This window comes from Eptatretus burgeri, chromosome 11 (assembly GCF_056783735.1).
Source record: "Eptatretus burgeri isolate ZD-2024b chromosome 11, Ebu_testis_v1, whole genome shotgun sequence".
NCBI classification, from domain to species: Eukaryota; Metazoa; Chordata; class Myxini; order Myxiniformes; family Myxinidae; genus Eptatretus; species Eptatretus burgeri.
The window spans coordinates 78237276-78265228 of record NC_140971.1 but is presented as its reverse complement, the minus strand read 5'-3'; the positions used below and the strand labels follow the sequence as shown (position 1 = coordinate 78265228).

General features: G+C 42.8%; 1 protein-coding gene and 1 pseudogene across 2 annotated transcripts in view; one reads left to right on the top strand and one right to left on the bottom strand.

Annotated features, from left to right (window-relative positions):
* Positions 1-27953, bottom strand: part of LOC147017440 (transcription factor HIVEP2-like) — a 97392-nt gene that overhangs the window by 25415 nt on the left and 44024 nt on the right. For both annotated transcript variants that reach the window (XM_085847100.1, XM_085847101.1), the window contains exon 2: positions 10-5053. In XM_085847100.1, coding sequence (XP_085703226.1) covers positions 10-4836 — 4827 coding nt within the window. In that variant the 5' untranslated portion in view covers positions 4837-5053. The remainder of the gene's footprint in view (positions 1-9; positions 5054-27953) is intronic.
* On the top strand, positions 16118-19143 carry LOC147017441 (uncharacterized; annotated as a pseudogene).

Genomic DNA, 27953 nt, shown 5'->3' with positions numbered 1-27953 from the left:
ACAGCTTACCAGTGTTATGCCTGACTGCTGTACAAGACTGCAGACCTGAGGTGGTGTAATGGCTGCTGGGGTATTGGCACCGCTCCCAAAAAACTGTCCCAGATGATGGCGAGTGGAGATATACTGGGGATGTAAATCCGAAGCATATGTGACAGTGCCAACTCGAAGTGGAGCGCCTTGGGAAGGCAGTCTTCGTGCTTCGCTTGGAGAACCAGCAGAAGTTGGACGCTGGTACAGGAGACACCAGGTTGTGGCAGGGGAAGATGCAAGAGAGGGTTGTAGGGCATGACTTAGGTGCAGCATGTCTGACACAAATACGGTGATCATGTTTTTGTCATTTGTTGCTGGCACACCATGAAAGTCAGCCATTTTCTGCAGGAAAGCAATGCTGGTGGTCAGACGAAGCACAGGGATAGTAGAATGTGAAAATGTGTTGGTCACTACTTTTACAAAGTCCAAGCCAAACTCAGGAAGACCAGGCTCAACGTGGCTCCCAAGATATGGCAGTTTTGCTAACAGATCTTCTGTTGATCGCTGTATTGAAAATTCAGTGCAAGGTGTACTGGACCGAGAATTATGCTCTGTTCCCACTGTGGATTTAACACCATGTGAAGTGTATGAAGGTTCAGAGATCAGACTCTTTGATTCATTAAAACCTCGGTGACTGGATATTTCTTGCTCAATGTCTCTTGGGCTGTCCATGCATTCTGTTGTACAAAACTGTCGGACAAGCATTTTTTTCCTTGGCTTTTGACTCTCAGATGTCCTTGCTGTGGTTGTTTGTGTTTGCTGTGAATAAAACTTGGTGACGCCTTCACCCTGGTGTTGCTCTTCAGTAGATTCTTCCTTGACCCTCTTCTGCGATGGCTGTCGGCGTGGTTCCTTCTCATCAAGACAGCAAGAAGGTGACAGTGTTCTTTTACCTGGCTTTGGGCTTGCTTTATCTGGGGTGCCGACATCATTTTCAGGCAGAATGCAGGCTCCAGTCGAATACAGTAAATCATCAGTTGGTAAGACAGAGGTATTCCTCAGCTCATTTGAAACACCTGCAGGAATATCTAAACTGTCGTTTTTGCTGTCCAAACTGCAACAGACGATGACTACAGGTTTACAGTTGTTTGCTGCTGGGCTCCAAGAGGACATTGCTGTTGTGTAAATTGACTGACCAAACATTGGCTGTACCAAGCCCTCCAAACGAGTTGGAATGATCATTTTGGGTTTCCTAGGGCTTTGTTGTCTCATTTCTGATGTATCAAGTGCATCCATGTGGGACTTTCGAGCGAAGTTGTCAACTTTCAGGCTTTCAAGGCCTTTCAGATAGAGGAATGCTTCCTCTTGGGCTTTATCAGGTCCTTTCATGTATTCTCTGCTGTCTTGAAGATGAACACTTTGTCTTTCAGAACAAGTGCCGATTGCTGTCATTGAGCAACTATGTCTCTGTGATGTTTGAGTAAAGCTTGGAGCAATGTGGTCGTATGTTAGAGAAAGATGGCGCTGGTACGCGTTTGTTAAACTGTACTCGTGCCTTGCATTTTTCATAGAAGCTAGAAGCTTAGCATTCTCAGGAGGGAGACAAGTTGTTTTCACGCAAGATAAGCACAAAACATTTCCACCTACATTGGATGTCTGTCCACCAGTTTCTGTGGGTATCACACTCGGTATCGTTGTAATTGGGAGTACAGTCTCTCGCAATGTGTTTCGCAAATGCTGATGTCGAACCCGTCCAAAAGTCTTTCCACATGGTGCTCTGGAAAGTCTAGGGCATGGAAACTTAGGCCAAGTGTAGGCTGCAGGAACTTCACAAAATGAAGTAGAGCTAAAGACTTTGGTTAGTGGATCACCAGTCGACAAATGTTTGCAATTCTTTAAGCGTTGATAAGTTCCTTTTCCTGTATTTGTCAATATCGGTGGTGCTTTGTTTGTGTCCCCAAAGTCAAAAGATTTACTCTTTGTGTGACTAGATCTACAAGTATCTTCCCATGAAGTCACAATTTGCTCCGATCTTGAGCGTCGTATCTCTCTGCTATGAGCCATTGTTATGGCCTGTCCAATTAGAGAAGGACCAATTGTAAGTTCAGTCACCTGTGCGTTTTGTACCCTGTTCTCATTATCTTCAACCATGTCTATAGAAGTCAATTTGCTGGAGCAGTATGAGTAGCTGCTCTCGAGACTGGAGCTTCGGGGCAGTGAGCCAGAGGTAAAGGAATCAGCACCGGACTCGGCTGAGAGTGATGCAAGTTCCACCAGTCGTAAACGCTTCTTTTTTGGTGGGAGTTTTTCCGCAGGAAATTTGGCCAATGTCTCACTCCTCTTTGGCCAATGGAAGTCTTCATTTTTGATGCCTTCTGAAGTCAAGATGGCTCCAGGCCTGGAGTCCACCTCATCCGTGACCAAAATCTCAGGAACTGTGAGGGAACTCTGAGGACGAGCCTGATGGGAGTCATAACTTTTGGGAAATACTTTATCATGCGGTTCAGCTTTAGGATTGCATTCAGCAGTAACATTCAGCTCCGCTGACTTCGTTTTCTCCAATTTTCGCCCCTGTTGAGAAGAACTGTTGAATGAAAGAACTAAATCATCAGAATGTGCTTTCTGGAAAGATAACGGTGGTACAGCTACTGCCTTGCTATGCTGGATAACTGAAATTTCATTGGAGCTTGCATTGTTGCTATTCAAAGAGCTTTCTAGACTGAACCCCCTTTGTGGAATAACTTTTTCTACATTCTCCTCTTTCTTCAAACTGCTACCTCTGACTATTGACTTGTTACCACCAATGCTGCTGTCTCGACAGTCATCCTGACAATACATAGTTTCAGCAATATCACTATCTGTCTTGCGTAAACTTTCCTCTTGTCCTTTTCCATCACGAATGTAATTGTCTGGCCTTCTTTTATGTTGGATGGGAGAATTCTTGACAAAAGATGGCAAGGAGGTCGACAAATTGCATCTATCACATATTTTCCTTGCCAATTCACTTTCCCTGCCTGAAGTATCTTTCTCTCTCTCACTTGAAAATTCCCTGTTGTGCGAAGGGGTGGGATCAGAAGTGTACACCGAAACTTCGATGGCTTTTTGCCTACGGAGTGCTCGATGTGGAGTAAAGAGTGAGCGTGGAGGCAAAACCCAGTTTGTCGCACCATCATGTGAATTCAGCTCGAGTAGCACATTCTCACGTTTCTCATGGCAACTCTGGTTTACTTTATCTGTAGCTAATGGGTCACTTTGAGACCGATGATCAATATCTCCAAGTTGAGACTCCGTGTTTATTTTGCGACTTAAAACAGGAATGCACGTTGTACTGTTTTCATTAATTTTATTATATACCTGAATACTACCACTCAACATCGACCCTGTGATTGGACCAGTTTTCTGCTCTGCTCCCGTGTCTTCGGACACATCATTGCAATGCATCATCTCTGACCAAGACCCAAAACCATGATCCGACATCATTGATCTTCCTGCGGGTGAGTCGGTGCTCTCTGAATGGGATAAATAACCTGAATCAGTGCTACCTTTACTGTTAAAGGGACTGGGTAGTAAAAAAGGTCTCGAGTCCATTTGCTGTTGATTGTAGTACTGCTTAGCCCAGGTCCATTGTTGCTTCTTCAGGTTCTGCCTTGTTGCCTCCTTAAGACAAACGCCATTCAATGATTCACTGCTTCTTAAGTGTCCCTTGAAATTTTCTGCAGTTGTAAGAGATGGATATGTAGTGCAACTATGACTTCTCAAAGTCCGAGGTTCTCCATTGGTACTTTTTTGTAAGAGTGGTTTCTGCAGAGAAATGTCTTTCCTGCTGATAAACCGGTCGCTCAACCCATCTTTTGGGGCAGTTCTATGCAGGTCCTGTGCTGATGATTCATGGACGCGGTGCCGACGATCGAGAAATTGATTTTCTTGGGAAAGTTCTGTCTGAACAGACAGTGGTCTACCTAGGCTCTCATTGGGTTCACATTTCAAGGAAATTCCACCATCACTGTCTGTCGTTTCTGCACCATCTGATTCATTAAGATCTTCAAGTTGCTCATCACAGGCTGCTGGCTCAATGTCTTCATGGTTTCCTTCCAGTGATAATTGTGTCCGGAGAACATGTGCATGGGATTTACGGTGCTTGTACAGGTTGCTCTTGGTCTTGAAAGCAAAGCCACACGCAAGACACGGGTATGGCCGTTCCCCGGTGTGTGAGCGGACATGTTTCTTGAGGACACTCGGTTTTGCACATGTCCGCCCACAAAAATTGCACACGTATTTTCCCACTTTTTTACATCCGCCTTTCGTGTCTGAATGTTTGCTGTTGTATATTTTCCTCCCCAGTGACGTGAAGGGGGTACAATCGAACACCGTCTCCTGGAGACTTTCTGGCAGAAACAGTGGACCCAACGGGAGTACCATGGGTGAAAAAGGATGGAAAGGGGCTCCACTTGTGTCACAAGCTAGTTCTCCTTGCTTCACTGTCTGAGTAGGCCGTCCAAAATTGTGCAAAGTTTTTACATTAGACCTGTCTCTCATGTGAACGGGAGATGGAAAACAACCTTTTTTTATGTACTCTGCGCTGGAATGATACAAGGCCTCTGGTATATCACTAGGGCAAGGCAAAGATCCCCAGGTTTTCAAAGGCTGTGCAGTCTGAGTGTGCAGTATCCGATGACCTTTAATACTGCCACCTTCGGCAAAGTGAACCTCACCTGAAAAGCTTTGAGGATATTCATCGTTAAGCCTGTTTTCTGTATAACTTTGGTGCCAGAGCTTCCCCTTGCCCATGTACCCTCTTTCCACAGTCCAGTGCTGCCCACTATCAGTCTTCTGATTCAACGACAACCAGTGCTTGCTCTCCGACATAGCACAAGCGTGCGGTGCGTAGCTTACATCCTCTGCGTCGAGCTTAGCACCTCTCCTCCGAAGGCATGTACAGTATGAAGTATTTTCCTCCGGATGACTTCATTTTCAAAAGAGTGAAAATTGAATTTGCAGCCACTTCTTCTGCACATGGCCTGAAGGTGTGTGTGTGTATGTTGTCTGTCCCGAAAGCTAGATGTTGAATTCCAGCAGGCAACACCTGCAGGAAGAACAAAACAAGTTGTTTATTATATATACGCAAATTAATTCGACCATCAATCATTAGGAAACCACAAATGATATGAGCGTGCTGTAGCTTGTAATATGGGTGATTTACTGATGCTTTTACAGTGGTATTTCAGGAATTGGACGACAAAAGTCACACTCTGGTCGCCCAGGTATGCAAACTTGATGTTTCCTTCAGATAAAGCACAGCTAAGCAGTGAATCAGTAATCAATCTGTTTATCTTTGCCTGGAATTGATTAGATCATGCCAAATGCTGATACACACCACACGCCTTTGTCAAATGATATGAATCACATGTCATTGTGGATATTATTTATTAAATCGTACGAATTTTGTTTGTGGTGGAGTTTGGAGGTGGGGTGATGAGGAAGGAGGTTAGGAGGAGATAGTGGTAAGGAGAAGGGACGGAAGGGGCATAGGCGTATGGATAGAAAATAAAAGGAGAGGGAGTGTTCAAAATTCTGTCATTTTTGCTTACGTAATATGTGGACGGACCGTTTAAGACGCTGAAGAAAGCAGGATTAACTAGAGGGGGAGCACTCAGGAGAGTGCAAAACCTCCGCCGCCAATACTGCTGGGTCACTCAAGTGAACCTTATATCTTATTCATTAAATATGATGTCAACAGTGCTGACAGTTATAGTTCTTTTCTCCAACATTTTGTTTTGGGGGGGGGGGGGTTGGAAATCACTTAAAACATGTAGAAATGCAAAAAAACCCCGTTTTTTTCTCTAACAATTTTTTGGGGGAGGGGGTTGGAAATCACTTAAAACATGTAGAAATGCAAAAAAAAAAAATGTTTTTTTTCTTTTTTTGGGGAGAGGGGGGTGGTTGGAAATCACTTAAAACATGTAGAAATGCAAAAAAAAAAAAAAATTTTCTCTAACAATTTGGGGGGGTGGAAATCACTTAAAACATGTAGAAATGAAAGAAAAAAATTCTCTATTATTGGTGGGGGGGGTAACAATTTTTTTATTGGGGGAGGGTTGGAAATCACTGAAAACATGCAGAAATGCAAAAAAAAAATTCTCTAACAATTTTTTTTTTTGGGGGGGGGGACCAAGTCCAAAATTTAATGGCATGATCTTAATGGCATGATCATGACCATACCTAACCCCCCATCAAGTTTCGTCGAAATCCGTCTCGGAGTTTTTTCCATAATACTGTTCACAAACAAACAAACAAACAAACAGAAAGCGGTGAAAACAGTAACCTCCATCCATCTTCGAAGATGGCGGAGGTTAATAAACGAATCTCGTGGAAGCTTTCTAGTGCTGTTCAAAAACAAATAAACGAATTTGGATCTCCTTCATACATGCATATGTAAAAAAAAATAGATGGCCTTGAATGCCCTCCTTTGCTCAAGTAGGTCCATCCTCTGCACAATCAGATTATGTGCCTTCGGAGTCAAGTCAAAGGCCAGACATATCAATTATGTGTTTGGGTTTGGAACCGAAAGCATGACGTCACTTTATTTTTCACCCTAAACGTTGATGTAATTTAGGTTTTTCTGGGTTTTTTTTAACATTCTGTGCAAACTGTTTTTCTCGAGCCAATTATTTCAATGGATCAGAAAATCCAGGTTTGACTCAGTCAGTTTGATGGTTTTGGGTGGTACTGCTTATTCAACAGAACAGCGTTAAATGGATATGTTGTGTTGGAAGGCACGAGTTCATTTCTCAGGTCATGGCCAATGCACGTGACATGCTATTGGCAGTGATGGTGCATGCGAGCTTAATGGGATTTCTTGGAGGACAGCAGAAGCAATTAAACTGACAAAGAAACCAGTGGACAACCGAGGCTTTTTGCCTTATGTCGACGAGCAAGTCACCCACTAAGCTTGTGGTCAGTCCATGCTCTCCACGTATGGGGCATCTATATGCTATGAAATATAGGACCGCGTGCCCTGAAGCTCACCTGGATCAGGAGGAACAGTCACTAAAGCCCCCCGCACACCATTAGACCCTGATTGTTTTTTTAATGCTGTGAAAAACTTTGGTACATCATGGGTGATGAAGGTTGTGGTCAAGTTTCATCTAAATCGTGTGTGTAGTTTCGGAGAAAAAAGCAAAAACATATTTTTGGTGGGGAGGGAGGGATCACCCCCCCCCCCACAGACCATCTCAATGAGTGCAGATTTTGATGCGGTCAATACACTTTGGTACATCATGGGTGATGAAGGTTGTGGTCACATTTCATCAAAATTCTGTGTGTAGTTTCGGAGAAGAGAGCAAATAACTATTTTGAGGGATCAAACCTCACCCACCCCCACCCCCATAGACCCCCTTACTGAGGGCAGATTTTGATACGGTCAATAAACCTTGTTAGGCATCAGATATGAAGCTTGTAGACAAGTTTCATCAAAATGGTGTGTTTGGTTCAAGCGATAATGACTGAAGTGTTTATGGACTGACTCACTCACTCACCTATGGACACTGCTCAATCGCATAAGCTCACCTGACTAAAGTCCAGGTGAGCTAAAAATGAGTCGTTGCTGGACCCACCTTCATGGGATTTGTTTAAGAATAGCACAATAAGTTAAATTCACAAAGAGACCAGTGGGGAACGGAGTCTGTTTGCCTGTTATTAATGAGAAAGTCAACCCAAAAAGCTCAAGGTTATATCAAGGTTCCACCTACCATGGGGCATCAACTATTAAAAGTGGGTGGCTGGTGTTAAATTAAAAATAAAATAAAGGAAAGAGGAAATAAAGGGCAGGGTAGGATACTGTGGGAAAATACTGAAAGTACGACGAGGTTGGGAGGTGTAGGAGGAAGAGGAAGGAAGTTGTATGGAGATTGGTCAAACGTTCTCCCCGTCTTGCATACCTAATATGTAGATAGCCTACGGAAAGTGCTCTCATCAGCACTCACAGCCTTCAGATGGGCCTTGCTGAAACGTTTAATCATGAATTCACAGACAAGTGCCAGATACAGTACTCATCTGAACAACATTACTAATTGAGATTCTAAACCAGTTTCTGGGACAGAATAATTTTCAATTTCAACAGATATGGCTCTTATGGGGGTATGGAGAGGGGCTTCAAATATATCAACCCATTTGAGAGATTCTTCCACTTGGGCCTCAAACATGTCAACCAAGCATGGTGTTTTGCAAAGAAAAGAACTAAAAACACCAGTGCAGAAAATACTAGCCAGGTTCCAAGAAATTGACATGTTTTTTAATGCAGCTGTGAAAAGTGTATGCCGATTGCTCTTATTCCACTTTTAGTGACTTTCCAAGTGTGAGGTCAGCACTGTCTACAGATTTCGGCTTTTTTGGCTGTTTCATTCCTGCCTCGTCGTGCCAAAAGTTTTTTTTACAAAAATGCCAGATATTCTTGAACTCCGCCTCATGACAAGTGAGGCTGAAACAAGAACTGCCAGCTTTATTTTCCTTTCAGTGAAACCATTGAAAGCGATATGATATCTATAAGGATACAGAATGTGTTTTTCTTCCACAAAAGGTGCCGATTATATTTTACACTCGATAATCATTTGTATGTGCTTTGATACCGGGGAATTAAACAAACAACTACGAGATGAATTTTTTTTTGGAAACTATTTTTGCAATACGTTATTGGTTTTTAAAAGATGTCTTCCTTTTGGAATCAATTTTTCGGCTTACAAGCCAGTATGGATGGAAGCCTGTTATTTTACTGGGGATTATGGTGTTATAACTACTAGCAACTACCACCTGTTACTTTGATGACGGGGATACTAAAGGGGAGAGGGAGAAAAAGAGGGGAGAAGAGAGAGAGAGAGAGAGAGAGAGAGAGAGAGAGAGAGAGAGAGAGAGAGAGAGAGAGAGAGAGAGAGAGAGAGAGAGAGAGAGAGAGAGAGAGAGAGAGAGAGAGAGAGAGAGAGACAGACGGGCGAGAGAGAGAGATAGAGAGAGAGAGAGAGAGAGACAGACAGACGGGCGAGAGAGAGAGAGAGAGAGAGAGAGAGAGAGAGAGAGAGAGAGAGAGAGAGAGAGAGAGAGAGAGAGAGAGAGAGAGAGAGAGAGAGAGAGAGAGAGAGAGAGAGAGAGAGAGAGAGAGAGAGAGAGAGAGAGAGAGAGAGAGAGAGAGAGAGAGAGAGAGAGAGAGAGAGAGAGAGAGAGAGAGAGAGAGAGAGAGAGAGAGACAGAGAGACAGACGGGCGAGAGAGAGAGAGAGAGAGAGAGAGAGAGAGAGAGAGAGAGAGAGAGAGAGAGAGAGAGAGAGAGAGAGAGAGAGAGAGAGAGAGAGAGAGAGAGAGAGAGAGAGAGAGAGAGAGAGACGGGCGAGAGAGAGAGAGAGAGAGAGAGAGAGAGAGAGAGAGAGAGAGAGAGAGAGAGAGAGAGAGAGAGAGACAGACAGACGGGCGAGAGAGAGAGAGAGAGAGAGAGAGAGAGAGAGAGAGAGAGAGAGAGAGAGAGAGAGAGAGAGAGAGAGAGAGAGAGAGAGAGAGAGAGAGAGAGAGAGAGAGACGATTTTGTCAACAACGGAAGATGTTACAAGCACAGTTAGACGTGAAATGTGTAAGAGATGAGGGGATGCACCTTTGTTTGGAAAGCGGGGATACTAAAGGGGAGAGGGAGAAAAGAGAGGGAGAGGGAGAAAAAGAGGGAGAAGAGAGAGAGAGAGAGAGAGAGAGAGAGAGAGAGAGAGAGAGAGAGAGAGAGAGAGAGAGAGAGAGAGAGAGAGAGAGAGAGAGAGAGAGAGAGAGAGAGAGAGAGAGAGAGAGAGAGAGAGAGAGAGAGAGAGAGAGAGAGAGAGAGAGAGAGAGAGAGAGAGAGAGAGAGAGAGAGAGAGAGAGAGAGAGAGAGAGAGAGAGAGAGAGAGAGAGAGAGAGAGAGAGAGAGAGAGAGAGAGAGAGAGAGAGAGAGAGAGAGAGAGAGAGAGAGAGAGAGAGAGAGAGAGAGAGAGAGAGAGAGAGAGAGAGAGAGAGAGAGAGAGAGAGAGAGAGAGAGAGAGAGAGAGAGAGAGAGAGAGAGAGAGAGAGAGAGAGAGAGAGAGAGAGAGAGAGAGAGAGAGAGAGAGAGAGAGAGAGAGAGACGATTTTGTCAACAACGGAAGATGTTACAAGCACAGTTAGACGTGAAATGTGTAAGAGATGAGGGGATGCACCTTTGTTTGGAAAGCGGGGATACTAAAGGGGAGAGGGAGAAAAAGAGGGGAGAGGGAGAAAAAGAGGGGAGAAGAGAGAGAGAGAGAGAGAGAGAGAGAGAGAGAGAGTGGTAGGGGTGATAGAGCAGGGAGAGAGTAGAGAGGAGGGAGGGGGGGTCGAGTAAGGGAGGGGAAAGGGAAGGTAGACATGCGGTGGGGCGTTAATTACTGCCTGGATGTGTCTGAAGACAAACATTGCCTGGACGCGTCCGGAGACAAACACCGCCCGGACGTGACCCGATACAAACACCGCTTGGACGCGTCTGGAGACAAACACCGCCCAGATGCGTCCGGAGACAAACACCACCAAGACGCATCTGGAGACAAGTACCGCCTGAACGCATCCGGAGACAAACACTGTCCAGACATAACCACTGCCCAGATATCTCCAGAGACAAACACCATCCAGACATAACGACCACCCAGATATATCCAAAAGAGAGAGAGAGAGAGAGAGAGAGAGAGAGAGAGAGAGAGAGAGAGAGAGAGAGAGAGAGAGAGAGAGAGAGAGAGAGAGAGAGAGAGAGAGAGAGAGAGAGAGAGAGAACAACGTAGCACAGAACCGCTATCAACTGCAAGGCATTTGGCAAGTGGATTAAGCACTCATGCAAGCACTACAATTAAATGGTTCATAAGGAACAGCCAGGCTTTCGCTGCATATCATATCGCATCCCTTTACATTTAAAGCCGGTCTTCACCACACATACAACAGTTAATAAAATAAAATGAATTCGTTCAAATAATTACTTTATCCACAAAAGAGTTGCAGCACAATGCAGAACAACCCTGGAGACATCGCAAAGTTCAATCTCCCATGAAATAAACATTGCAGATAATCCGCCATCTTGCCTGCTCGTCTGTGTACGCATCACGTGGTACATCGGTTCAGGGTCCGTGCAAACGTTATATAACTTTTTTAATGTCCGTTTTTTTAAAAACCAGATTTGCTTTGATTCCCTGTAGAGCACCTTGTGAAAAGTCTGAAAATAAAGACACAGATCTGGCAGACGCTATGGATAGGCAGTCCCTCTGGGGGACAGGGCACGAGGTCTTGCAGTGATTGCATTTAATCATATAGCTCAATGAAGCTGGTTAATTTTGTCATGTTGCTCAATTTTTTGTTCACTCAATGCAATTTTCCAAACAGTCAAAAAAGGTAAGTTTAATGCTTTGGAAATTTCACATTTTCTTGTGTTTCTATGGAGAAGGAGGGAACATAGCCTTGTTTGCTTAAAGTAAATCGTTATATCGGCTGAGTTATAAGACTCGTTATTTCTTTAAATTATCAGATTTCACAACAGATTTCAACACTTATATAGTCCGGATGATATCCGATCGTCAAAACCGAAATAATATGTTGATGATACACTTTAATTAGTCCATGAGAGTATATCATGATAAATCGTATTATATAATGCATTGAATCGCTCCGAGCTCCTAATTTGAAAACTATAGCACTTACAAAACTGATGCACACGATTCTGAGCTATGATGTACAGGCATTCGATACTATGAGCGAGGAAAGTGGAAAAAAAAACTATTGTTCAGAAATCGTTGCGGCCTGTTCCAAGTCAAGGCATGGTTGAGCAGGCCAAAAAACATGGCGGCTTCAGACCCCAGCGAGGTTACCAAGGAAACGACTCCAGACCCCAGAGAGCGAGGTGGACGAGGGTCGCCTGATGAAGGATTTAATTAAATAATTATCTTCAAAAGGGGTGTTTTAATTAACCCAAACATCCAAGTTTCACTCTTGCACTTCCTTGGAGTTTTCTTAGTATACATGCAAAGTTTCAGGCTGCTCGGTTTTATGGTTTTGGAGTTATGGAGGAGATACACTGACATACTCACACACACACACACACACACACACACACACACACACACACACACACACACACACACACACACACACACACACACACACACACACACACACACACACTCACACACTCTGATATTTATTTGCATAGATGTAACATATACAGTATTACATACCATTTCCACACATACGTATGCAGTATATACACATACATACAAACACATATACAGACAAGCCGGTAGGCGACATGGGTGGTCGCTATATAATTGCATACTCGTCAAACAGTTTTTGACAGATCGGGCTGAAAATTTTTGACAAAGATTGATCATAGTGCGCATAAAAGCGCAGAAGCCGATTTTTGATTTTCGTTTTTTTTTTTTTGGGGATTTTTCAAAAATTTCAAAGTCCCGTTGCTAGGCAACGGTGGCGTCCATAGCAACGGTGCTCAAAAGCATACAACTAGATCCTGGTATGAACCTACCTGTCAAGTTCCATCAAAATCGGTTGTCTCCTCTGGCCTCCAGAGCTGTCCATTACATACAAACAAACATACAGACAGACGGAAAAACTGAGAATAAGGGTAGTCTAGCGACAACCCAACATGCAAATACACACAAACATACAGTATATACATAAAGTTTCCACAGGCAGAGATACAAATAATGAATAATCATGATTGTAATGGTAAAGGTATTAAATATAGCATATTACTGACGATTTGAATGCAACCGGAAGGCGACTATCATTCACACATCTGAAATTTTGACAGCACCAATGTCAATGGGTCATCGTTGCTTGCCATCCAGTCACTGGTTTTCCTCCTAGAGATGTGGTCAGTTACACCAACCACAGGCCGGAAGAAACGTCATAACAAAGCATTCATATATAGCTCTCTGTTGAGTTTATCTCATAAAAACGTGACTCGATTCATAACGGTTTGTGGTGTTTGACCACCTCAAGCCAAGTTCAATACTTGATATTTTAGGCTATTGTGGGAGGGAGAACTTATCGCAGCTGTTCTGTTCAATTATGGCAACTGCTTCCGGCTTCAAACTTAAGAAAAGGGTTGTATTTCATTGTCATGTTTGGTCAAAGGTCTAACATAGACTTTCCTTATCCTGCTGTTACAAAATATTAAAATAGAAAATTCAAGTATATGTGCATGGATATCATATTGGGTTACTCTATTGTTACAAAGTTTTCATATATATATATATATATATATATATATATATATATATATATATATATATATATATATATATAGTAGAAAAACACTGCCAACCACCAATTAGTGTTAATTTGGTACAGATATAAGAGTATTTCTTATATAACAGGATTTTACAGTGTGGAACACATTTCCTGCAGGGAGGTGTTGCAACGTGCCAGATATCCAGAATCACCTCTGCCTGGATGAGTTTAAATGGACTGTAACTTCTTCCTTGGGAAATATAGTGTCCTGACGTCATTTCATTTCAAAATGAGAAGAAACATGGATCGAGAGCTGTGGAAGAGCCGACCTCTGGAAGTTGATACGCAAGAGCTACAACAAAATCTCTCCCACATTTGGCAAAATCTGGATCAGACCAACAGCAAGAATATCATCGATTCAATACTTTCATAGGTCCGAGTACCCACTCTGTGATGCCAAAGGACATGATACCAGATACTACTATATGGAGTCCATTGGATTGTGCACTTTTCACAGATTGTTATGATAACGTTTGTTTACAATCAGAGGTGTTCATTTTATCCTGTCAATGCAATGTACAAAGCAATAATCGACAAAGCATGTAAAGTGGCCCAACCCTGTGAAGTTTGAAGTTTATAGATGTAGCGGTCACTGAGAATAACCTCATAACAGGTGGCAGATTAATATCTCAACGAATAAATGTCAATGTGTGTGTGTGTGTGTGTGTGTGTGTTCGTCAGTGTGTCTCCTCCATAACTCCAAAACCATGAAACCTCGCAGCCTGAAACTTTGCATGCACACCAAGGGAGAACTCCAAGGAAGTCCAAGAGTGAAAATTGGGTGTTTGGGTTAATTTAAACACTCCTTTTAAAGATAAATAACGGCCTTATTTAATTATTTCCTTTATCAAGGTGGCGTCATCCTTGCTCAGCCCTCTCTCAGCTTTCTGGGGTATGAATTCGCCATTTTCTTCAGCCTATTCAAACATGCCTTGCTTTGGAAACATGATCTACTAATTAAAGTATATAATCTAAATATTATATCTGATATGAGAATCGGATCTCGTGGACTAATTAAGGGTTGAAATCTGGAGTGAAATCTGAAAATTTCAACAAATAAGCGATTTTTATAACCAAATATTGTTATGTAAGCAAAGCATTAAACTTAACTTTTTTGACTGTTTGGACAATTATATTTAGTGAAGAAAAGATTAAGGAATGTGCAGAAGGTGCAACTTCATTGGGCGCAGCACCTGTTTTTGTTTGTGCTCTATAACTTTTTGTTTTTTGTTTGTGCTTTTTGTTTTGTGCTCTATAACCTGTTTTTGCAAATCATTATGATATAGTTCACAGGACACAGGGGTCCTTTTTTTGGCAATTACGCATGCAATTTTCTTTTTACTGTTTTGTGTGATCTGCTTTCATGACAAAATATAATTATAAGTGTACTAATAGTTGCTGCAATATATTAATCGTCAAAGGGCAGAGGAGCTCCTTGTGAGCCAATGGCCATCCATATCTAGTGCCCAACTGTGTCCGCGGACGTCTCCAGCAGTTGGGTTACTTTTTATTAGGAGGTTGGTGGCAGGATTTGCGCTCCGGCCACTGTAAAACCCTTCATTCCGCAAAACATTCCAAAAGCATTAAAAAAAACTGAAAACCAACTTTGTGGGAATACCTCCTTTGCAGCTACCCTTCGCAGTACAACTCACCGGGTGACGGGATTGTGGCAAAGCCTTCGGAACCCCCAATCTTTGATGATAGAAGGGAAACCACAGGGCAACATTCCTGGGTCAGATTTTGGGAGAGTGTGTTGGGGTGGTGTTGAGGTGTCGTCCACCAGACAGCAAACTCCTTGGGTTAACCTGCGGCAGTCCCTTCGGGTGGGTGCTTGGATTGTCCTATCCTTGAGAGAGGATGAATAACTGTCTCTGTTGTCATCTGAGCTCAAGCGTTTGGACATCGGTATTGCAGCACTCACTGAGGTTCGGAGACCGGATTGGAGTGAGATCATTGCAGGTGGTTACACCGACTATTGGTCTGGTCGATCTGATGGTTACCATGCCCAAGGAGTTGCTGTAGCTATGTCCAATAAACTGAGGTAACACCGGTCAACAAGCGTATTATGACACTAAGGATTTGTCACTCCTTGGGTGTCATTTCCCTGATCTCTCTATATACTCTGACTGAGGCGAGTGATCTCACGGTAAAGGACACATTCTACGCTACGCTCGAGTCTGTGGTTGATCAGTGCCCCAGGCGAGATACTCTTCTCGTCTTGAGGGATTTCAATGCATTGACTGGAACATATAGGAATGGTTATGAGACGTGTGTTGGTCCCCATGGGAACTGTGAACCAGAAAAGCACTAAGTTCCTTGACTTTGCAAGAAATCATGGACTTAGGTTGGCCGGTTCATGGTTTCAGTGCTCACAACCTCATCGCTGCACTTGGTATTCCAAAGCCGGTGGTGTGGTAAAGTAGATTGACGATGCTCGCTGATGGTTGCTGGAGGATGATTCAGAACTGGAGGGTCTACTTGAGTGCTCAGTTCCTCAGGACTGTCCACCGGCTTGTAGCAACTCTTAAGTTGCAGCTTAAATCCAGGAGAATAGTACCATCCCAGCCGAGGCTGGATGTTGGCAAACTCAAGGTTTAGAGGGTAGCTGAGGAGTTTGCGAACAGGCTGAGTGGAGATTTGGGGGGTCTGGGTGCTTTGGGAGATCCTGAAGAGTTGTGGAGTGCCTTCAAGACCACTGTCCTTGATGTTGCCAGTAGATGTCTTGGAACTGACTCTGGGATGAAGAAGAATTTTGTCCCTGAAGGGATACTGGATAACATTGACCAGAGTCGTCGGGCCAGGCTGAATGACAAAGCTGAGCTGTTCAGGGAGCTGAGACATAAAACTGTACGTGCGCTCAGGGTGGACAAGGAGGCCGATGTATGAGGAATCTGTGAGGGGGTAGAGCATCACCTGTGGTCAAGTGATTCTTGTCCTGCTTACAGGGGAATTCGCACATTGTGTTCCTACAAGCCCATCCCTCGGTGTACTGCAGTTCGAGGGGAGGGTGGTAGGCTCTTGTCAGAGGAGTCCAAAGTGAAGGCCCACTGGGCCAGTTACTTCGATCAGCTGTACCAGGCTGATCCACCAGCTGTCGAGTTGGACATCAGGGGTGTTACAATCCCTATTGCTGACCCTCCAATCAATTGTGATCCACCTTTGTTTGTGGACATACAGGCAGCAATGAACTGGTTGAAATGGAGTGAAACTCCTGGGATCTGTGCCATCCATACTGGACTGATCAAGGCTCATGGAAATGCTGCACTCCTGTCATAGCATGCAGTTCTGTGCTCTGCCTGGAACACAGGCATCATCCCAACTGACTGGACGAGGGGCCTTGTTGTCCCTCTCTGCAAAGGGAAGGGTGATTGCCAAAACTGCAACAACTATCGAGTGGTGACGCTTCTTCACCATCTGCTTGAGCACCAGCATCCAGAGCAGTCAGGCTTTACACCAAAGAGGTCAATGATTGACCGTATCCTTGATCTTCGGGTCCTCACCGAACGTAGACGAGAGTTTCGGCAGGGGCTGCTTGTAGTCAAGTGGCTTAGTGACATAATTGTTACAGACTGGATACAAGCACCAAATTTTCTGTGCATACCCTTTGGGTAATGGCTATCAAATTTTGAGTAGGACCCCATCCAAAATATTAACCCTTTCATTGCTGAGTACACATTCAATATTTTGATATTGGTAGTACTCATTATCTCCATCTCTGATGCTACTTTTATTGTTAATTTGTATTTTATTACAACGAGGTTGTTATTCATGTTGTATAGGTCTTAATGAGTAATAAGAAGTCAATATTTAGAATAACTATGAGAAGTAAATTGTAGAACAGGGGTTCCACGTGGTTGTGAGAAATTGAAAGTGAAACTGTTTTCTAATTTTTTTTTTTTTTTTGCAAGCTATCAGAAAATGGAGGTAGAATGGAACCGCTGCATTATTTGCCAGAAGATTACTGAAGAACCTCTTAGGTGCCCATTACAAAGCCCTGGTGCAAGCAGTGACACGGCAGTGAGACCTCATCAGACATTTCTCGACAATGTCAAGCAGTTCAAAGAGATTGGCATGCTACCAGCAGAACTTTTCTTTGGAGAGGAAGAAACTGCTGATGGTTTCGCTACTCATTCTGCTTCTTGGCGCAAATTCTGCAACCTTAAATACAATAATACAAAATTATCCAAAGCCAGAAAGAAGAGGGAGGCTAACCCAGAACCTGATGAACAACATCTGAGAAAGCGGCAAGCAGTTGATGTACAATTAGTATGGATCTTCTATGAGAAAGGTTGTGAAGCTGGTGACTTACGTCAGGTATTAACTTTTGAAGCAAACAACAATATCAAACGAATGGCGACAGAACTTAAAGATAGTGTACTTGTCTCAAGAATAACCGGTAGTGATGTCATAGCCATTGAAGCAAAATATCAACTCAACTGCCTCGTCAATTTGAGAAATAGATATCGGTCTCAACTGTGAAAACAGAATAGAGAGCCAGAGGATTTGAATGAGAAGGTCCACGAGAGTCGTGTATTTGTGGAAGTGACTAGTTACATAGAAAAAGCAGTTAACCATGGAACCCTTCTCTTCAAGCTATCCAAACTTCATACTTTGTACCTAGAAAGATTGAAGGACTCCAGCATTGTTAAGACTGTGAATAAAACCAGACTAAAAGATCAGCTGCTGAAACATTTCATTGAAGCTCAAGAGCAACAAGATGGAAGAAACACCATACTTATCTTCAAAAATGGAATGGTGAATATGCTACGAGAAGCCCTGAAGAAGAGAGATTTCTCAGATGATGCTTTTGTGCCAGCAAAGGCAGCAAAAATAATCCGAGATGACATTTTCAACCAACAGCCATTCCACTTTGAAGGAAGTTTCCATCCCAAGTGTCAAGAAGACTTGATACCTTCGAGCCTGAAATCATTCATTTCTCAGGTGTTCAATGGTACTAACCTGAAGAATCAAGATAAGCAAGACTCACAAGCCTGTATTAGCGTAGGAAAAGTTATTGTGTACAACACTAAGAAAAGGTCAACACAGTCAGATGTTATGACAATACATAGCCTCAAACGAGCACCTCCACTTCCAATTTACATTGGTCTAAATATCCATACTCTTACAAGATGTAAGAAACTTATACAACAACTGTATCAGTTTGGTATCAGTATATCATATGATAGAGTTATAGAACTGGAAGACTGTATCGCTTCTTCAGTGAGCCAACAGTATAAAGCGGAAGGTGTAGTTGCTCCATCTTGTCTTCGGAAGGGATTGTTTACTGTTGGAGCTCTCGACAATATAGATCATAATCTCTCATCCACTACAGCATCAAGTTCTTTTCACGGTACAGGAATCAGTCTGTTCCAGTTCCCTTCCAATGAGAACTTGGGTATTACAAGGTCATCCCCTGGCTTTGTTGATGCGTCAAAGAAGCATTATCTTCCAGACGACTATGCTATAGTGCCAGCAGTATCAATGTTGACATCCAATGTCCTGGTGCCCCCAAGTGATGTTACACCTTCTCCAAGTGAATTTGGATGGATTCAAGAATCACAAGCTTGGACTCCTCGATGGCTAACAGTTCCTGAAGTGTCAGTTGCCTGTCGGGAATTAATTAGACGTTCTTGTAAAACAGACTGTACTCGCTGTAAATGTGGACAGGCTCACCTTGACTGCTTTCCTTTGTGCAAATGTAATTGTCAGAAATCAACAAATTGATTTGCACATTTTTGGTATGTGAATTCTGTGACTATCTCACACTGATATTGTGTTCGTATATTTTGTGCCTAACCGCTTCTCTGCTCTCAGCTCTCAGGCTTATATATCTGGGACTTGGTACAAGAAGGGCCTATGTGCATTTTTTTCCATTTTGGGGTAAATTCCCTAAAAGTACTTAGTTTGAGTGATATATATATATATATATATATATATATATACATATATATATATATATATATATATATATATATATACATATATATAATTTATGGCAGAATAAAACACATTGGCCTCATGAATAGCTTACTGCTGTGCAATACACCTTCGTCATTCTAGCACCATAAAATATAACTAAAACTAAGTACTTTTCGGGAATAAACCCAAAAATGGAAAAAATGCACATAGGCCCTTCTTGTACCAAGCTATATATATATATATATATATATATATATATATATATATATATATATATATATATATATATATATATATATATATGTAGATCAAGTACATATTCTGACATATTGAATGAAGAAAAACTTTGCAGCTTTTCACAAGAAATGGTTTGACTGTTAAACTTGGGGTAGATTTTGATAGACGGTAAATTGTGATGTATTACGCAATACCTGTGAATATTTCATCTGGGCTCCAAGCCTAATTTTGAATGGTTTGATATATCAAACATCCATACCAAGTTTGGTGCTTGTATCCGCTTTGTAACGATTGACTCCAAATATGCCAATAAGCCACCAGACTATTGCAGCCTTTATTGATCTCTGTAAATAATTTGATTCGGTGAATCGGGATGCCCTCTGGAGGATTCTTGGTCTTCGTGGGGTGCCACCAAAACTGATCGATCTGATGTCTGAACTCCACTCTGGTACTGAGAGTGCTGTGAGATGTGGTGGTACCATCTCTGACTTATTTCCAGTTGTTACTGGAGTTCATCAGGGGGTGTGTACTGGCCCCCACACTTTTCAGCACTTGTATGGAGTGGATTCTGGGGAGGATGTCGGAGAGATCAAGCTGCAGTGCATCGTTTGGGAATGTCAAGATCTCTGATCTTAATTTCGCAGATGATGCAGTCATCTTTGCGGAGATTCTATATATCTTTTTGGGGGCCGTCGAGGTGCTGAATAAGGAGTCGGAGCCACTGGGATTACGGGTTTCCCGGGTCAAAACTAAGATCCAGGCTTTCAATGACATCTTGGATGCTGCCATCTTGTCTGTACCTGTTTGTGGTGAGGATGTTGAGGTCATGGACAGATCACTTACCATGGCAGTGATAATTATGTCTCTGCTGGCTGTGAGCCAGAGATCAATAGACATCTGGTTCGGACCTGGGAAGTCATGGATTCACTGGATCATGGGGAGAAGTGCTTCCAGTACCTGTGGGGGAGTATGAAAGTCTGAGTCTTCAGGTCTTTGGTGCTTCCAGTCTTGCTCTATGGATGTGAGACTTGGGCTCTGACCAGGGATCTGAGAAAGAGACTTAATTCCTTTGGTACCAGGTCTCTTCGGAGAATCTTTGGCTCTCGCTGGTCAGACTTTGTGTCTGATGAGCGGTTGCTGAGAGAGACTCAAATGAGATTTGTTACCTGCATAGTCAGTGAGCGTCAGCTGCGGCTGTATGGACATGTGGCTCATTTTCTTGATGCTGATCCTGCTCACCAGATTCTCTCAGTGAGGGAGCCTCGTGAGTAGAGGAGGCCAATGGGCTGACCACATGCCTCGTGGTTGCAGCAGGTTGATCACCATCTCAAGGAGATTGGGATAGGCCAGTCATCTGCTTGGGGGATGGCCAGACGAAGGCCCGTGGAGTGGACATAGCAACGCGCTGCTCTGGCGTATGCTCTCATGCCTTACCTGACCTTACCTGTTGCTGAAATGGAAGAGGCATGTGGACAGACATGGTGCAAATGGGTACAAATGACTCTTCATGGGGTGTGTGTATGCCTGCATGTTTGGTTATGTGAGCACAGATTTCACAGGCATGCTACCTGAACTCCAACTCACAACCGGACCCTTGTTGTGTGGTGCTGTGGAGGAGGTTATGTGGTCGTCTCATGAACCATGTGCTTCTGCACGTGGGGAGATGTTCTGCAGCAGCGAAGCCATGCAGGACATACCTCTGTTCAGTGAGGGTGTGGGGAAATCTGTGCATGTGTGCGAGTGAAAGGATAAGTATATCACCAGTGTGAGTGCACGTTTTGCATGGACTGCAAAATGTTTGGAGAAATGCGTGTTGATGTTGGGGGGGGGGGGAGGGGGGATTATGCATGCAGGCAGAACTTTGCCAGGTAGATACCGTGGGTTTTAAATTTATAAATGCTCCCACCCGGTTTTATAAAGAACGCGGTGGTGATAAAAAAACGTTGCTGTTTGGGCATATTTTATCACTCCGGTAATGCTACGGTAAGCGCTTACCCTTCCCTTGTGCTGCCTTCCCATCCCCTCACTGCCTCGCATCCCCTCATGCTGCCTTCCCATCCACTCATGCCGCCTGCCACTCATCACACTGCCTTTTCTTCCCCTCATGATGCCTTTCCTTCCCTCCCCTCTCACTGCCTTCCCTTCCCTTCCCTCCCCTCACACTGCCATCCCTCCCCTCTCACTGCCTTCCCTCATCTCACACTGCCTTCCCTTCTCTCTCCTCTCACTGCCTTCCTTTCCCTCCCCTCTCAGTGCCTTCCTTACCCTCCCCTCTCACTGCCTTCCCTTCCCTCCCCTCACACTGCCTTCCCTTCTTTCTCCTCTCACTGCCTTCCCTTCTCTCCCCTCTCACTGCCTTCTCTTCCCTCCCCTCTCACTGTCTTCCCTTCCCTCCCCTCATGCCACCTTCGCTTCCCCTCCCCTCATGCCATCCTCCTCCAAAATCCCCTCAACCACCATACAACTCTCTGGAGGTTGAAGAGAGGAAGGGGTGTCAAAGAATGTGCGAATTGGACAAATGAAAGGTTGTGTTTTTTTCTCGCTGTCGGAATTGCTGCTCGGATCAATTCCACAATGCGTTTCGGTTCAGAGATTCTGGAGCTTAACTATGCAAGTTGAATAAAGGCATGAGCAAGCATTAGAGCGGCTTTTTCAATGGCTGAAGGAAAACGACCTTCTTTCCCTTCCCCTCATGCTTAAATCCTCCCAAAGTCCCTCCACTCCCACAGACGTCTCTGGGCAGTGACCGGGCATTGTTTAATGTGACCTGTTTGAATGTGCTGTTTTAACATACCCAATTTCATTCAATCCTGTGCTGATGCCGGCATAAGGGGACCATTTCTTCCCCCCCCCCTCCCCTCCCGCTTTCCCTCAAGTCTCCCCATCAAACGCATGTCCAGAACACCCCCCTTCCACTCCCCACTACCCCCGTCTCTCCCCTCTCTTTCTCGCTCCCTCTCCCCTTCCGGAGTGTGTAGCGATGTATGGTGAGGCCTCACTCTACCCTCCTCCCCACTTCCTCACTCTCCCCCACTTCTTAGCTCTCCTTTCCTCACCCCTTCTTTGTTCCCCCACCTTTCCTCGCTCCCCCCTCCCCCAGTCTTTATATTCTCGTCAGTGAAGCAACGAGTTGTATTTGCTAGGATGTAATAAATAAAGCTCATTCTAACCACTCATTGGCACGTTGACTGTTTGACTCACTCACAAATATAAATGTTTAGCACTTTCTAGGTGGGGCAGAAAGCTTAAATTTAACAAACGGATACAACTCAAAGCCAATATTCCAGGAAAAAATCACAAAAATTCGGAAAATTTATGTAAACGAAAATATCCAAAAATAAAAGTTGGCTGATGCAGCCTTGGTCTGCTCACTGTGGGTCATGTGACCCAAGACAATGTAGCTGCACTCAAACTGGTTGCGAGGCAACTAACACGTGCCTCTTGTTTTATAACCTCTACTGTGTTTACATCAAAATTACAAGAGCTGGAAGCCTTTAAAATAAAGAGCTCATTCCAATCACTAATTATTGATTTACTTAATCGAATACAAGAAGTTCTTTCAAACCACTCACCCACTGATGTAAATGTTTAGTACTTTCTAGCTTGGCTAAAAAGCTGAAATTTCACATACTGCTGGAGCTGAAAGGCAATGTCACACGAAAAACAAAAAAATCACAAAACTATCGGAAAATGGCCATAAACAAAAATATCAGCAAATAAAAGTCAGCCGGTGCAGAATCACATTGCTCACGATGACGATGCCTTCATTACCAACATTCAGGCAGACATCCCAGAGACCATGTCTGATTTGGGTGCTTATCACTGATGGGAAGGTCATAATTGGGACTTGTCAATGTTCAGGGAAAGTATAAAATGATGATATTTACTATTAATCATGTTTGGGAGAAGGGGGTATTATTCACCACAGGGGGCATAGTACCACAATGATAAATGAACAGGAAATAAATAGAAAGGAATACAAGGAAAGCAGACACAGGTGGAGGCCATTCAGCCCATCATGCCTGAACGAACACCATATACTAATCTATCAACACAAGATGCAAAAAAAAATAATTAAATCTTTATTTTAAGTTTTTGTATTTTTTCTCTTCCCCCTCCCCCCCCCGCGATCCCCCCACACCCTGTGAAGGGGGCATGGGCTTGGTTAAAACACAACATAAACCACATAAAGATTATATGTTCTGTGGGAAAAATTACATGCCCACACAAATCGAATTTTTCCCACATATACATATAATATTTATTTGCTGTTCATTTATCACTGTGTTACTCCAACCACTGTGGTGAATAATAGCGGTTATGAAATTGGCCCCCCACCGGGGGAAGATCCTCTCGTGGACAGGCCCTTGCTGCTCTGATGGTTGGCAGTGAGTGCCCGAGAAGCAGCATGGGAAAGAATGGCATCGACATGTTGGAGAATTGTGTAATCAGATTGTGGATCACCCAGATAGCTCAGCTTTCATTAGTGATGTACTACAGGGCATATATATATATATATATATATATATATATATATATATATATATATATATATATATATATATATATATATATACATATATATATACATATATATAGATACATATATATATATATATATATATATATATATATATATAGATACATATATGGATCAGTTTGTTATGCCCACCTCAAGTCGCTGCATTGAGACACACACCACCACATAAAAAGAACACCTCACTTCAACATAATTCAAAACACCTCACCCCATTTTGCTACAGAGGCATAGGCTTGTTTTAACTGAGGATAATGACTCTAAATGAGTTGCTGTTGTCATCTATACTAATGAAAGGCAGTGTGTGTGTGTGTGTGTGTGTGTGTGTGTGTGTGTGTGTGTGTGTGTGTGTGTGTGTGTGTATGTGTCTGTATGTGTGTGTGTGTGTATGTGTCTGTGTGTGTGTGTGTGTGTCAGTGTGTGTGTGTATGTGTCTGTGTGTGTGTGTGTGTGTGTGTGTGTGTGTGTGTGTGTGTGTGTGTGTGTGTGTGTGTGTGTGTGTGTGTGTGTCAGTGTGTCAGTGTGTCAGTGTGTCTCCTCCATATTACTCCAAAACCATAAAACCCAGCTGCCTGAAACTTTGCATGCACAGGAAGAAAACTCCAAGGAAGTGCAGGAATGAAAATTGGGTGTTCGGGTAAATTAAAACACCCCTTTTGAAGATAACACTGGGCTGCATTTGAAATATTTTTTTCAGAGGTCTAGGTTTTCTCAACGGTTCTTACATGTTTTTTGCATGCTGAATTCAGAAATGTATCTAATTTCGCTCAATCAGGTGAAGTTTTTTGTCATCAAGCTGTTGTCATCCTGACTATCATCTAAGTAAAGCTATCTCAATTTTAAGGGGAAAAAAAATAATCAAAATTTTTGTTTTTTTAATTAGCATTTTTTAAATTCAAAATCAGACTTACATTGACAGAAAATCTACAAACTATACATATAATGACACACAAGTACACTTAATGTGGAAGAAAGTGCCTTCTCAATTACTTTCATTTCAATTTCAGAAAAATATAGATAAATCGTTGTTTCTGGCAACACCCAACTTCAGTCGCTCCAACAGTCGCTGTTTTCCTTCATCTTTTTAATGTTGAATTTCACATTAACGGTACTTGTGCATCATTTTATATATAGTTTGTACATTTTCTCTCAATGTAAGTCTGATTTTGAATCAAAAAAATGCTAATTAAAAAAACAAAAATTGTGATTAATTTTTTTACTTAAAATTGAGATAGCATGAAAACTTAACCTGATTGAGCGAAATGAGACACATTTCTGAATTCAGCATGCAAAAAGCATATGAGGACCGTTGAGAAAACCTAGACCTCTGAAATGACGCAGACCAGTGAATTCATGGCATTATTTTATTATATCCTTCATCAGGTGATCCTCGGCTACTTCGCTCTCTGGATTTGAAGGCGTTTCCTGGGTAACCTCACTGGGGTCTCAAGCCGCCAAGTTTTTTGGCCTGCTCAACTTGGAACAGACTGCAACGATTTCTTAACAATAAAGTTTTTTCTTTCTTCACTTTCCTCACTCATATCAAATGTCTGTTCATCATAGATACGAATCGTTGTGGACATCACTTTTGTATGTCCTCGAAGTTTTCAAATTAGGAGCTTGGAGCGATTTCATGCATTATATGATAGGATTTTCCATGTTCTACTCTCATGGACTAATGAAAGTACTTCATCAAAATATTATTTCGATTTTGAGGATTGGATATCATCTGGACTAAATAAGTGTCAAAATCTGTGGTGAAAAAACACATTGTCGCCAATCTTAACCAGTACATTATCAGACGGAAAAGTATACAAGACAACAGGAAAATTAAAATGGTCAACTTTTTGATACACATTTGTACTAAAACAATTATTTCCAACTCTAACACATCCAGATATGCCACTACACTATCCTCATTACTACTCTTATCTGCTCTTAGGCTTTCTGGATAAATCATGAATCAGCTTTCCAAAAAACATAATTAATCAAACAAATATCTATACTAATAAATGTCAGTGTGTGTGTGTGTGTGTGTGTGTGTGTGTGTTTGTGTGTGTGTGTGTGTGTGTGTGTGTGTGTGTGTGTGTGTGTGTGTGTGTGTGTGTGTGCATGCATACTCTAATGTTACAAAACCATGAAACCTAGTGGCCTGAAACTTTGCATGGAAGAGGGGTGAGAGAGGCACTCCAAGGGAGTGTATGAATGAAAATTGGGTGTTTGGGTTAATTTAAACACCCCTTTTGAAGATAATTAACGTCTTTATTTAATTATATCCTTTATTAAGGCTTTATCCTTGGTGTGTCCCTTTCTCAGCCCGCTCTCCCTATCAGGGGTCTCAATTCGCCTTTTTTTTTTGGCCTCCTAAAAAAGACTTGGCAATTTTTCACGATGAACTGTTATGGACTAATTAAAGTATATAATCAAAATATGATTTCGGTTTTGAGGATCGCATCACGTGGACTAAATAACTCAAAATATGGAGTGAAAATTAAAAACCAGCGATGTTTTGGTTTTCGCGAATGTGTTCCATTACCAATTGGCTTGCTATCGCTTGCCAAGCCAGCCGTTCCTTATCAATCGTTTTGTTCGAGTGCTTGCTTGAATACTTTAGCCACTTGGCGAGCATTCTGCAAGCCGTTTGGTTGTTTGGTTGCAAGCCATGGCGATACATGGCAAAAGTACCCACACCATCATTCTGCACTGTCCCTCTGCACAAGCATTGGCATATGAGCAAAAAATTTAGGAGGAGGCTCCAGATTTGCCCGAATGATGGCTACGTTGCCCGAATGTACACCAAGCCATTGTGTGCCTTTTTGGCATGAGTTTCTTGGTAATCCGAGTCCATTTCCTTTTTTCACATTTCACGCGATAGCGATAGGGGCACTTTTACGATTTCATGGGGAACATTTTTATTATTATTATTGTGACTTCAAAACACATGGTGATGAACGATCTGAAACAAAGGAAAATGAATATACATCAACATGCAACAAAACATGGTGTAAACCTGAATGGCCACTCCACTCAATTGGAGTGCAAACCTCCAGCAGAGATTCAGATCACACAGCGGCCACACCACCATACTCCCTCCACCACCATACCTTACAACCATTCGTAACACAACCCAATACGACCATTTTAAAATGATATCATAAACGTCATTTTGAAAAGGCCTTTGTGCAAAGTGCTGTACATGCGTTTTTGGGAAACCCCTTCCCCCAACGCAAAGCCACTCATAATAAGCCAGCCATTGCATTGGTTGATTCCCTCTATCGTCAGTTTTAAACACTTTTGAACAAACTAAAGAATCAACCTAAGGGTAATTTCAGCATAGTTAACTAATAATAGCTCTTAGGTGACAGGAACAGCCAGCCAACAAACAAACATCTGAAACGCCTACAATGAACTGCGCTAAGAAGTCCCGAGACATGGCACAGCTTCCCCTGAAGGTCAGAGAGAACATTCCTGCTCACGAAGTCCCAGAGTCATGCATGGTTTCCGCAGACCGCAGAAGGAATACGACTTTCCGGAGACATAATCCAGTAACATGAACGGCCAATCAGCCAGTTGTTGAGAATCCTTCTGATCAGATCTGTAAGATGTCTCAGGGCCCTCCCTGTATGGCTTATTTGCCCGACCATAAGGTACTGGCGATTGGCCTCCCATCAGCCATTTGTGTTTCTGTGTATGCGTTTTTTATTGCATAACACGCATTTAAGGATAGAAATACAACATTTCAAAAGTGCTTGCGGGCAGATGAAGCCTTGGGAGTCAGACAGAGCTGCCACTTGTCAGATGTATAATAAATTCGTTATTTTTCATATTTGTACAGTTATCTGACAAAATATTTGTGCAGTTATCTAACAAATCTGACAAAAGTTTCAAAAGCCCAGAGATGCTCAGAGATGCACTCCCTGATGGAGTACTTTAGAGGTTATTAGGGGAGAGTTGTTTCCAAAACCCAAGCTCATTGCAGA